We start from the raw sequence: 13,470 nt of genomic DNA, 5'->3' as shown, positions 1-13,470 counted from the left end.
AAACATTTGTCAGATTTGAACAGTTAAAACCTTTCTCGGTTACTATTCATTTCCACCCAGGGCTGAATTCCCAAATGCATTTTCTAATTAGAGATCATTCTATGTATATTTTTTGAAATGGAACTACAAGTGTAGTTGAAGACAACGCTGTCTTGGATGAATTTCTCGTCTCAGGCACACTGTTCTTTCTCTGTATATAGCATCTTTTTTACAGGTTTGTCTGGCTTGTCATGATATACCTTAGCTGCTGACTAAAACGCCAATCCTCCTCCTCCAATGCATCCATCATTTTTATTTTTGTTTATTGCTTTCATCTTCATTTCATGTCCAAAAATGCCATATGGTTATGTTACTATTAAGTTGGTTATATATCATCTTGTGACTAACATTAATTTGATAAGTATTAATTTGTACTTGCATATTTATATGACTGTGTGGTGTTTGTTTAAATTACAATGCAAATCTTTACTTGCACCTGGGCATGTTGTCTTCTTCTTCTTCGTTCCTATTCGCCCCCAGTGGAGCATAGGGCCGCAAAAACACGCCGCCATCGGACCCGGTCCTGGGCATCCCTTTCTAGTTGGGACCATGTCATGCCAGCTGTCTCTGCCTCTCTGTGGACTGATCGTCTCCACGTGTGTCTGGGTCTCCCAACCTTGCGCCTCCCCTGTGGGTTCCAGCCCAGAGCTTGTCGCGTTATATTGTCGGCTGGCTTTCGTAGAGTGTGGCCAATCCAGCCCCACTTTCGCTTCTTGATGTCTTGGCTGGCAGGGTTTTGGTTGGTTCTCTCCCACATGGCGGTATTGGAGACCTTCTCAGGCCATCGGATGTTAAGAATGCGGCATGTTGTGGTTACTTCTAATTATCTGATTTTGATTTATCTATATCTTTGATGGTTATGCTCCCCCTTGAAAAGGGCCGTTGGCCTATTCAATAAATTGATACTGATTCTGATTCATAAACATAATTCAGGGATTGTATGATGACTCATCCTGCTACAATATCCACAACAGCAAACTCACTGAACCTTTCGTAATGAATGACCGGCTTAAGACAGGGTTGAATATTATCACCAACAATCTTCCTGATGGTCACAGACTGGATTATGCACAAGACAACACCACTGGTATCCAGTGGACCTTCACCAAACAGCTAGAGGACCTGGAATTTGCAGATAGCAGAGGGAGCAGAGAAGACTGACTTAATGGTCATAGATAATAAGACCGAAGTGATGAGAATCAACAACAAGCAGGAGCTCCCAATCCAACTTCAGGGAGAGAACATCCTGGAAACAGATTGCTTCATGTATCTGCTGAGCATTGTCAACAAAGATGGTGGAGCAGATGATGACATCAAAACCCACATCAACAAGGCCAGGCATGCTTTCAGTAGCCTTCGCCCCATCTGGAACTGCTGAGCATTATCTTTCTGCAGTAAGACCCGCATCTTCACCACCAACGTGAAGGCAGTCCTACTGTATGGTTCTGAAACCTGGAGAGTGACAAACACCATCAACAACAAGCTCCAGACCTTTATCTACCGATGCCTATGCCATATTCTGGGAGTAAGATGGCCTGAAAAGATCTCCAACTGCAGCCTGTGGAAGAGAACCAACCAGAAGGCCACTAGTCAGGACATCACAAAGTGCAAATGGGGCTGGATAGGACGCCCTGAGCTAATGGGGTGGATAGGACACACCCTGCGCTAATGGGACTGAATAGGACACACCCTGCACAAACCAACTGACACCATTGCCAGGCAGGCACTTGACTGGAACCCTAAGGGGAAGAGGAGAGTTGAAAGACCAAAGCCGACTTGAAAAAGAACAGTAGAGAGCGAGGCAAAGGATGTGGGAACCACATGGGCCCAACTGAAGGGGGCTGCCCTATACCCGGTCCGCTGGCGAGGTGTTGCTGCGGCCCTAGACTCCTCAAGGAGTAACAAGTAATAAACAAAACAGAAGTCCACCTACCCTCTCCCCCTTTTTAATACTTTTTTTCGTCTGCTGACTTGTCTGCTGCTCATCTCCCTCTGCAGATTCACGAAACTCTCAATCCTTACTGTTTGTTCCCTGATTCCTCACTGTGTCTTCTATGTTTGTCCTTTATTATTTGTCTGCATGGTTATCTTTCTTTTTGTCCTTCATATGCTGTCCATGTTTTGTTCTTGTCTCAGGTGCTGAGAGCATGTTCCTTTTTGAGTGTGATCATGTGCTAATAGAAATCACATGTTTATTATTGTTGTTGTTATTAAACCCCATCTCTATCAATGACTCAGGAAGTACATGCCATCAATACTGACATGATAAATCAAGCTATACCTGCTGTTCACAGCCTTGTACAGTGGAACAGGTCTGTATTATTACCTACCTTGTCATTGGACTCTTACTTGTGTTTTGCGTATACGAAGATCTGCCGATGACTTGTTGGAATGCTCTTCTTGTTCTATGTTTTGTTCAATGACTGTAAAATACAATAGAAAAAATGGAGACAATAAAATGCAGGAAATGCAAGCTACTGATAACAAACAAGAACATGATATCAAGGGAGAGAAAAGGTGTGGAAAGGTGAGAAGTGAAGGGGGACAACTGCAAAAATGATGTGAGTGTCAATGATAAGTGAGAAGAGGAAGAGCTGAGAAAGACATAGAGAAAAATGACAGATTGAGGGGAATGACTGGAGAAAGCCCAGGGAAATTAGAAAGTAAATACATTCCTTAAAAACACCACAAACACTAGTACGCTGGCAGGCTTGTATTCTGGTAAAGAGAAAGTGCACATATATGATAAGCATATAGCTACATGCACACAGACACTGGCCTAACCACTCTCTTGTTTACAAGCAATCTGTAGCTGCTACACTACTGGTAGTACTACTACCCACTGGTAGTACTACACTGTTCTCTGGCTTACCAGCAACCTACCACAACTCATCCTGATTGCCAGGCAGAAAGGGCAAAGCAAAAAGCACATTTATCTTGAGAGGCAGCCTTGTCTAGCATCCGAGTAACCCCCCACCACAACCACCACCACCAAAACCCTCCCCTACTGTCTGTCTGCTCCCCAACCCACCCCAAATCTAAGAGGTGCAAGAAAGGCCACAGTCTGAAAGAGAAAAGACACTAAACTTGTTTTTTTGTTGATGTTGATTTTGCTTTTTGGGGGATGTTGTCCAGTTTGTACTTTTTGCTGGCCACCATTGGTACCACCAGTGACAGTATAGCATGCCACTTCTCAATGGGTGAGTATGGCAGCTACTTATTTTTAATACCAATCAACATTTATCAGGACCTGTTTGAATTCTTCTCTTTCTTGTTTGTTGTCATTACACTCCAGCTAAACATGTGAGGTTCTAAGTCTGTTCCCACATGTGCATGTAAGAGGACTTTTTAATCTCGGTATTCTTCGTTAAACCTCATTCTAGTTTGGTGGGATCTATCTGACTTGAAGAAAGGCAGAGTATTACTAGGTTGGTCATCTAACAGTCTCCTAGTTCCCTTCCCTGTGAAGAATGAAGTATACGTCGGAAATCTGGTGGAGATGGATATGCTTTCAGGAAAATTAACTCTCAGTCCAGTCGCCTGTGTCTCTGGATCATGAAATCCATCAATATCTCTGTGGGTAGTCTTTGTAGATGGTACTTAGTTTGAGCTTTGTTTCTGAAGTGATTTTGTCTTGGTGTTCTTTGCTGTAAGGTCAAAGTCTATCTGTGGTTGTGGAAGTGTCCAGAGTGGCATTTGTATGTTGGTGTGTAGGTAAGGTGTTGTGATATTTGTTTTTGCTGTTTGTGTTTTCTATATGCTGGGTGTGTCAAACTAAATTCCAAAAAGGGTTACTAACAGAAGCAGCCTATGTGCAGGGCAGTCACAACCAATCAACAGTTGTGTAAAAGAGAAGAATAGCCAAAACGAAATGTAAAACTCCAGCAGGTTGGTAAGAACCTTCAGGATCTTATGCTAGCTGATTACAACAGTGGGGTATCATGGAGAGTGGTGGTGGTAGGGCTGAACGAAATAAAATAGTTTTAAATGCACGCCCTTCTTCTGAGAAGATAGAAAACATGATTTTCTTTCAAAATGCACCGCTGTGAGCAGTCAACAATACAGTATGAAGTGTAGTGGTGCTCAATAGGAACTTGCAATAATTTCACCAACAAATTTTCTTTCATTTTAAAGATTAGGAATGAAATCTACAGCAACTCAGCTGCCATTCATTTTCACACCCTGCTTAACATCACCTTTATTTTATTCACACCCTGCTTAACATCACTTTTATTTTATTAAAAACGATGACAGGAAGATGCTGACATGCACCATTCGAATTGCCAGTGAGCCCACTGGAGCATGCTCACTCCCCCAGGATTATCTGCCATGCATGGCTGGACGTGTGCACCAATACTGACCGATGACTGGCCAAGACCAGGAGACTCCTAGACACACTAAAGTGACTAGAGTGTAGGTAAGAGTAAGCCCTGTTGCACCGCCATCAAATTAGTGTGATTAAACCAACCACAGTGCAACAGCTCCCTGCCTCCAAAAAAGACCCCCCCCCCAAAAAAAAAAACAACAAACAACCCAACAACCGAAAAACCCCAAAAAGTGGTGGAGTCCAAGGTCTGTGCATGGAAACTGTTTGCATATGACCACAATGAGCAGATGCATGGTAAGTGGATCATGGGGCTGCATGTCATTGCACCAACTGGAGAGAAGACTACACTTCTCAGCTAATACTTGGAGTGTCTATGTGCGTGGGGGGGGGGAGAATTTGTGTTTTATGTGGAGTCAGCAACTAAGTACATCATGGCAAGGCAGCTACCCCTGTAAACAGATGCCACATGCAGAGAAAGAACAAAATGCTCCAGAGGAAAGCTGAACACAGGACAGCCAGTCCTCACTGTACTGCTGACAGAGATAGAGGAGACCGCACTTCTCGGCTAGCAGTTGGAGGTGGGGGTATGGAGGCAAAGTGGGAAGAGGGTGGGATGGTTTGATGAACTTTCTTCTGACCGCGCCTGGGCCTGGAGATGGCATGGATCCTGATGTCTGGCAAGAGAGGAGCTAGTGGTGGAGCTAGTGGTATCAGCACAGTTACCACCATGCAAGTTTTTAAAAAATGTTCCACTCCCACCCTCACTTTACCTTTCTGGGTTAGTAGTATGTTGTAACTTCATTTTCCATTCTCTTGCTTGCTGTCTTAACAGAGCAAAAACCAATGATTTCAGGGTGAACGTTGAGGTCATTGGAACCTGGCTCAGTCCAAATTTATTCTCCAATACACTGGAACTTTAGTCAGCATGTTAAGTCCAAACATTTGCCAATATCATGGAATCTAAGATAGTAAATAATACTTTGATGGAACTTCGAGGCACTTTGGAGATTAGAGGCTTCGGCACACCTGCCTGTACTCCCTGGGGAACAGCTGTTTAAGCGGCGATTAGAGACTAAGGAAAGACTGGAAAGTGAAGCACGCTTCATTCTAAGAAAGTGTGTGTCAGCGTGTGTATGCGAATTTGTTGGGCCAAGCCTATCAGCAGTCGTTGTGCAATATGAGCGAACATGTACATTCTAGGAATCGCCTGCTGACACCAGCGGCAGTGAGAGTCAAAGGCCGGCGCTGTGGCCCTCACTTCCTTCCTCTAGCAAGGCGGAGGTAGGATCAAGGAAGAGCAGAGCGACACATTAAGTGGGGCGGACTAATCCTGCTCCCACGTGTAAGCTGCTAAGTCATCCACTAGAGGCGGGGGCGGAGGAATCCAGCAGCTCGTGCACTTGCGAAATTCGCAGCATGTCGCGCGCGCGTCACCCCTCCCCTCCCACTGCCAGTCAAGGTGACACCCCATCCATCACCACCACCCCTGTACAGCCACTGAGGTCCTTTGCTGGCCCGTTACACCCACCTGAACCGCGCCACCTCATGGCACGGCTACCTCGAAGTACGGTTATACCCGATTAAACCACGCGATCGTACGCTAACTCTGGCTATGAAGCGGAAGTCGAGAGAACCAGAGGTGATGCTGGTCATTTCACAGACGTGGACCTCGCAGGCCATCAGATGACCAAGGCTACGTACATGGAGGTGACAGGCAAGAAAAATATGAGAAACGCCAATTACCTGGGCAGGGAACTGTAACTGGTTCACCGTGCCTCGTGCACGTCATTTGGATATTTTGAAAGATAAAGCAAGCACCCGGATGTACCCATCTTCTGGGGGTATAGATTTTTCAAGTTACAGGTCCTAGTGAGCTTTGAACCGGTGACCTTTATCAAGGACCAGGCCACGGAGCTTCCTCCAGCAGTTTAATTTACTCCATCCCTTTCCCACTAAAGAGTGTCGGAGGCTGTTGGCGAGAGGCAGGGAAGTTGGTGGGTGCGCCATCGATCTGCAAACAATGCTGAAAGTGTTTCTGTGTCCCGCCAGGCACACTAACCCATCCTTGTCTCCTCCACCTTGCCATCAACCACGCGGTTTGTCACTCTGGGTACACTTGTAGAGGAAGCGGGCAGACGGTGAAAAAAAAATGAAAGGAAGAGAGAAAACTAGCTCATCTTGTATTGTTTCCCCTTGCTCTGATTCCTCACCAACCCCATCGGCTTCTCGCTCACCCGTGGTGCGTCAGAGAACTCGGGTGGTGGAGACTTCAGCATGAAGACGCAAGTCAGAGAACTCGGGTGGTGGAGACTTCGGCATGAAGCAAGTGAAATGAGAAGACACGCAGTAAGCACTGAACCTCAAGTCGTCCCACGGTCATGATGTCCACAAGCTGACGATGACAGCGAAGGTTGTGTGAAAAACGTCCACAAAGGACGATGGTGGCAGTGAGGGTTTGAGGGAATGTCGAACAAATGGATTAAGACTTGTAATAACACTGAGTACAGCCGGCCCAACAAACCTCGAGAACAAGAAAGAAAAAAACGCTTCCGCCCTCAACGCTAATGAAGTTTGACGACTTATGTTCCTAGCGTCTCACCACCACTACCAAATGAATACAATTTTTCCCTCGAATTTTGTGAATAAGCAGATTAAAAAAAACTGCACCCAATCACCGGAAAATAATGTTGTACCGGGATTAATCTGTCAGAAGGCACCTTGTACAAGTGGAGGGAGTAAGAAGGCACCTTGCACGAGGTAGGTGGGTAGGTGGGGTGGGTGGCAGATTGTGTGTGTGGAGGCAAGCAGCGGAAGGTTGTGGATGTAAACGACGCACAGCCAGACATCAAGTCGTCGTTGATAGTCCCCCCTTCTCCCCCACAATGCCCTCCACCTCACCCCCACCTGTCTTGCGTAAGACCACCAGCCTGCACCAAACACAAAGGAGGATATAATCATTTTCCCCGCCCCCTAGCCTGGGCGGATGACCTCCCACACGGCGCAGCTCCATCCTCGGCGGCACAACTCTTGTCCCCCATTGTGCCCGGCGCTGGCTGGCTGCTGGAGGTGGACTACAGACGGCATCCCCCTCACAGACAGACACACAAACACACTCACCACTAGCGTGTCTCACTCACCAACTCTCTGTCGCCCAGTCAAACATGAGCTGCCAGATGGTGGGGAGGAGGCTGTCTGAAGCCTGGCAAGTTCTTTCTTTGTTCCTATTCTTGGGTTCTTCGCAATTTTACGACCATTTCGCAAGCACCAAGTCTTAGAACTTTTTTTGCAAAGAATAATAATAGTGCCTGGCGCAGATGAGGAGGAAGGGTTGGAAACTTGTAGACAAGAAAGTTCAAAGGTATCAGGGAAGATAAGTGATAAAAAAGAAAAAGACAGAAAAAAGTTTAATGTAACATTTGAAATCTTGGTTTAGCTGCACATCTACTTGCAGGGACTGTGGGAACGTCGGTTGCCACGAACAACGTCAGGTAAAGCAGCACACTTCCTGTGAGGTGTCGGCAGGATCACTGTCACCTGACCTACCAGGGGGAGGGAGGCAGCGCTGTAGACAATAACAGCACGAGTGTATGAAAGTAAGGACGACTTTTCGTGGTACCAATGAAACAGTTACAAGCGCCTGCAGCTTCAAGATACCACCAACAACACTGGCAGCGCTGCTGTCTGTCTGTCAGCAATGCCGAGACTTGCCGAGTGTTGACAGACGTGACCAAGACTTGATTTATTATTCAAGAGACCCACAACAACTCTCAACACCAAGGGGCAAGAGATGGATAACACGTTCTACATGCTGGCAGCTGAAGGCCGCAGCTGTTGTGGTAGAAGGTCGATAACGTTCTCTACACACTGATGCAGGGCACATCATCCATCTACACCCCCTGTGCCGTGGAACTTGCTACCCCCGGTGTGCGGCCACAACCTGCAGCAATGGTCCGTGGGGAACCCCTGGGGTGTGTATCACTTACACCCTCAACTGCACTAGCATCGTCCTCACTCCTGCCTCCTGTCCTCCCCGACTGCCCTGTTGTCTGTTTGTCCAGTGTCTTCATGTGCACAATCATCGGCGTCGCGGATCATCATCCCTTCCCTTATACTTTTCTTCCCTTTTTTCCCTTTACTTTGAGTTTGGTAAGTGTCAGTGGTCTGAAAATAAACATTTTTAAGATTTGATACTGACCACCACTCACACTTGCTTGATTGTAACATCTTGGTGTTACTGTCTTGCTGGGATTGATACCACGTGTTGCTGTCTTGCTGGGACTGATACCACGTGTTGCTGTCTTGCTGGGACTGATACCACGTGTTGCTGTCTTGCTGGGACTGATACCACGTGTTGCTGTCTTGCTGGTACTGATACCACGTGTTGCTGTCTTGCTGGGATTGATACCACGTGTTGCTGTCTTGCTGGGATTGATACCACGTGTTGCTGTCTTGCTGGATTGATACCACGTGTTGCTGTCTTGCTGGACTGATACCACGTGTTGCTGTCTTGCTGGTACTGATACCACGTGTTGCTGTCTTGCTGGGATTGATACCACGTGTTGCTGTCTTGCTGGTACTGATACCACGTGTTGCTGTCTTGCTGGGATTGATACCACGTGTTGCTGTCTTGCTGGGATTGATACCACGTGTTGCTGTCTTGCTGGGATTGATACCACGTGTTGCTGTCTTGCTGGTACTGATACCACGTGTTGCTGTCTTGCTGGGATTGATACCACGTGTTGCTGTCTTGCTGGGATTGATACCACGTGTTGCTGTCTTGCTGGATTGATACCACGTGTTGCTGTCTTGCTGGGACTGATACCACGTGTTGCTGTCTTGCTGGTACTGATACCACGTGTTACTGTCTTGCTGGGACTGATACCACGTGTTGCTGTCTTGCTGGTACTGATACCACGTGTTGCTGTCTTGCTGGGATTGATACCACGTGTTGCTGTCTTGCTGGGACTGATACCACGTGTTGCTGTCTTGCTGGGACTGATACCACGTGTTGCTGTCTTGCTGGGATTGATACCACGTGTTGCTGTCTTGCTGGGACTGATACCACGTGTTGCTGTCTTGCTGGGACTGATACCACGTGTTGCTGTCTTGCTGGGACTGATACCACGTGTTGCTGTCTTGCTGGGACTGATACCCAGTGTTGTCCATAGGAATGGGAATCCCATGGGAAACGTCCCATGGGATGGGATGGGACGGGACAGCACACACTTGTCTTTCCCATGGTAGTCGATACTTGATATTGCAAAATAAATTTACTGTTATTTCATTCATCAAGGATTTAAATCTTTCCTCTGAATCATCTATTGTATGTGAAGTAGCAGGAATTATAGATCAAAAGCCGAAAAGTGGTTTTCAGTGTTGTCCATAGGATTGTTAATACCATGGGAATCCCATGGGAAACGTCCCGTGGGATGGGACGGGATGGGACAGGCATAAATTGCCATGGGACGGGATGGGATGGGATAGAAAATATGTCCCATGGACAACCCTGCTGATACCACGTGTTGCTGTCTTGCCGGGATTGATACCACGTGTTGCTGTCTCCCTGGTACTGATACCACGTGTTGCTGTCTTGCTGGGACTGATACCACGTGTTGCTGTCTTGCTGGGACTGATACCACGTGTTGCTGTCTTGCTGGGACTGATACCACGTGTTTCTGTCATGAAGTATTTATACCACCAGCACAATGTTGTGTACAGTGTAGTGCTGCGGTGCTAACTGTAACAATGGAGGGCACACTGTCCATCAGCAGCCAGAGAGGCAAGGCTTGCGACACCATGACACCTAGCCTGGCTTCTTACAATGGCGGACACATGAATACCAACAAGCCAGAGACGGAGAGAATGTGTAGGAGGACACTTGTCGCCGTTTGTCGACGGAGAGAGCACGGCCTGCAAGGTTGTAGTACCTAAGCTCGTTGTTGATATTATTGTTATTATTTACATGTGACTGTGGGACTAACACAGCCCCTGTGCACGCAGCAGTCACGCCGCACATCACGAGTGTGAAAGCTGTTGGCACTGGGCTCTGTCTTATCCACAACTAAATGTTTAGGTGTCAACTGCCCCAGTAAACAAGTCCTATGGTGAGTGGGTGGTAAATCGATGAGAGGAGTAATAAATAAATAACTGGTGGCGAGCAGCAGTTGTGTGCTGACACTACAGCAATAAGGTCTGGGACGTGACTACCACGTGCACGTGGAGTATCGTTCACTTACTCGGATGTCATTATTCTCTTCCTTCTCTCGCCTCTTATCTCTCGCTGTGTAACACGGAGATTGGGTTGCATACACAAAGTATTTTCCTGTTCTCTTTTTCCTCTTGCGACTGATAACCTCGCCTACTTCTCTCCGTCTTTCTGTCTCCATCACAAGTGCCACAGGCTGAGTTGTCACTACTGGACTGTGACCAGTTTCAATGGATGAGGCTGAAGGAGACATACCGTGACCGAGTTCAAACTCCCGCAAGTCGCATCCCGGTCGGCACTTTATGAAGCACCAGACCAAGACTTTTGCCACGAGATGGCGTTTCACTGAAGGCCCGAGGAGAAGGATGTTGTCTTCCTCACCTTGTGGCCTTCTGTTTGGATCATGTTCTGGGAAAACAAAATACCTATACAGTCGCAGTTCTTCGTGTCTCCTGTCCAAGTTTTGCTAGGGTCACGGTTCACGCTGTCATCGTCCTACCACGGACCTATATAGTGGACTGCCTCTTGTCAAGTTCTCCGCTGTTAGTCTCGGCGAGCCTAAACAATGAATGTGACTAAACCGGAAGCTTTATACACACCAGCCTCGCTTTAGTAGTTAACTGCAAAAATCGTCTGCAGGTAGTTGCTTTACCGGGCGTTGCTCATGGCAACCGACGTTCCCACAGTCCCTGCAAGTAGCCCTGCAGCTAAACCAAGATTCCAAATGTTACAATCAACTTTTTTCTGTTTTTTTTTCTTCTTTTTTTATCGCTTATCTTCCCTGATACCTTTGAACTTTCTTGTAGTCCAGTCATACAAGTTCGTGGTCCTACTTAATATCATGTTAAACATCTGCTGAGTTGTAGAATGTCATTTGATACACAATCGAACGCACACCTTTCACCCATCTTTAATGACAACCTTCGCAGGATCTCTTTAATAGTATATTATTCTTTGAAAAAAGACAATTACTTGAAACTATCCTGGACTCAAAATAGCCACCACCACCTATTTGGTTTCGCTTCAAGGGAATAGGGACTGCAGGCGAGCCGCCTTGTGTGCACAAGAACGACAGGTGGCAGCTGAGGTGTGTTCTCTGACCCTGCCTCCTAGTCGTGGTGCAGGCTGAGCAGCGATCACTGACAGGCTGACTCTGTCGTTGCCTAAGCAAAACACTCTTCGGGGCGGCAGTTCGGCCACAATGGCCGACAGGAAGTCCCCCGTGTGACGTAGCAAGGGGACATGACAATAAAACGGGTAGAAGGGAGGAGGGAGGAAGGAGCGTTGTGCAGGGGCAGAGTGACGGCTGGCTGGACTCACATGGTGGGGAACGAGCAAAAGTTTTTCATAAAACAAGAGATGACCTCCACAAAATGTGGTTAATGACAAGAAAGGACCCGGATACAACCGATGGTTCTGTTTCCCTTGATACATATCTACCCGCCATCAAAATTTTCAGGTTTCCTTCTTTTCTCGTCCACAAACCAGGAAATCCAGATGTTTACACGCACACAGTCCAATTGAATTTGTCCCAAGAACGCAATCCCCTTTTTCGCAAGGTTGCAATAAGGTAAGGGGCGGGTAGGGAATGCAACTCTCAAGCTCCCTGCTTCTTTCTATCGAGCGACACCACCACCCTTCTGCAAAATGTGATTGGGGACCACGCAGTGAAAGGTCGCGCCAAAACAAGGATGTTGCCTGAAGCTATTTCCTCCCATTCCAATTTGCCTACCACTGTTTTCCCACCAAGTGAAAAAGTCCAGTAATATGTCTGCCAAAAAATCAGTAACCACAAGACCCCAAATCTACGCCTCATCCAACAGCTCAGCCATTGCTCTCCACTGTCGCCCTACAGACGAATGGAATTTACAAAGTGAACTCACAGTGCGCACACCGTTAGGCTTCCACCCAGGCACCTCTAGCAATGCCAGAGAGAGACCAGACTGTGGGACTAGTTCCAATCTTGCATCTCGCTAACCCCGATGACAAAGCCTGTGAGTGAGAGCCAGACAACCTGCATGTGGAGATAGCAGCCCCAGGACGCGTGTCTAGGAGGGCAAGAGACTGGGCGATATGACCATCAGCAGTCGATATTTACACTGGAAACTCAGCAGCTTTCACAAGTCCGCACAGTGCCACACACCAGACAACCAGTCCTGCAAGGTGGGGAGGGGAAGTAACAGTGAGTGGGGGAGGTAGACCACCGCATCCATCAACATCCCCGTGCAGCAGAAGGCTTGAGGTGCAAGGGACGGGAGGAGGGAGAGGCCATCAATCATGCTGCAGTTACAACTGCCAGTCTCCTGGGCTAACTGCATGAGTGGACCAGGACTGAGGGTGGGAGAGGGGAGCGCGTGCTGAGACCACAAGCGAGGGCTGGGTGGCAGGTTTCACGTCATCGCCCACAATACTTTGTCTTTACACTCAAGAAAAAGACTGAGAATGAGGGTCCGCACGCTATCCTCACCAGACAACGGCAACCTCAACGGCGGAAACCATGGAAGTTGTACTGGTGCCGCCTGGCAACATCTTCATCTGGCTTGAGTGCGGACTGCCGGACCCTACTTTTAATACGGGTAGAGGGCGACCATGCGATCTACAAGTCCCGATTCCCCCTGACTGTGCTGTAGGGGGAAAACGTGGGGAGGGTGACTGATAGGTGGCCTTCTGTTGCTGGATGTGCAGCCTGTGGACAAGTTGTGTCAGCATAAGGATCTTTATGGTCCTGCAAGCATTTGGTGAAACTAAGCACCTCAGCAACTGCCGGGGCCACTCCTCTAAGCCCTTGTTGCTTATGATATCAAGTATTCAATTTGCAGCCTTGAAACCGATGCTTGTTTTTAATTTTAAAGGAATATGCCGTCTCTAGTTGTTTATTCGGGTGATGACAGGCTCCTGC

The 13,470-nt window shown here is 47.5% G+C and overlaps 1 protein-coding gene across 2 annotated transcripts in view; it reads right to left on the bottom strand.

Moving 5' to 3' along the window:
- Window positions 1-13,470, bottom strand: part of LOC112561802 (syntaxin) — a 56,724-nt gene that overhangs the window by 21,267 nt on the left and 21,987 nt on the right. For both annotated transcript variants that reach the window (XM_025234539.1, XM_025234538.1), the window contains exon 5: window positions 2,389-2,462. In XM_025234539.1, the coding sequence (XP_025090324.1) occupies window positions 2,389-2,462 (74 nt within the window). The remainder of the gene's footprint in view (window positions 1-2,388; window positions 2,463-13,470) is intronic.

This window comes from Pomacea canaliculata, linkage group LG4 (genome assembly GCF_003073045.1).
Source record: "Pomacea canaliculata isolate SZHN2017 linkage group LG4, ASM307304v1, whole genome shotgun sequence".
NCBI classification, from domain to species: domain Eukaryota; kingdom Metazoa; phylum Mollusca; class Gastropoda; order Architaenioglossa; family Ampullariidae; genus Pomacea; species Pomacea canaliculata.
Note: the sequence above shows the minus strand (reverse complement) of the source record. Positions and strands in the feature narration are given on the sequence as shown.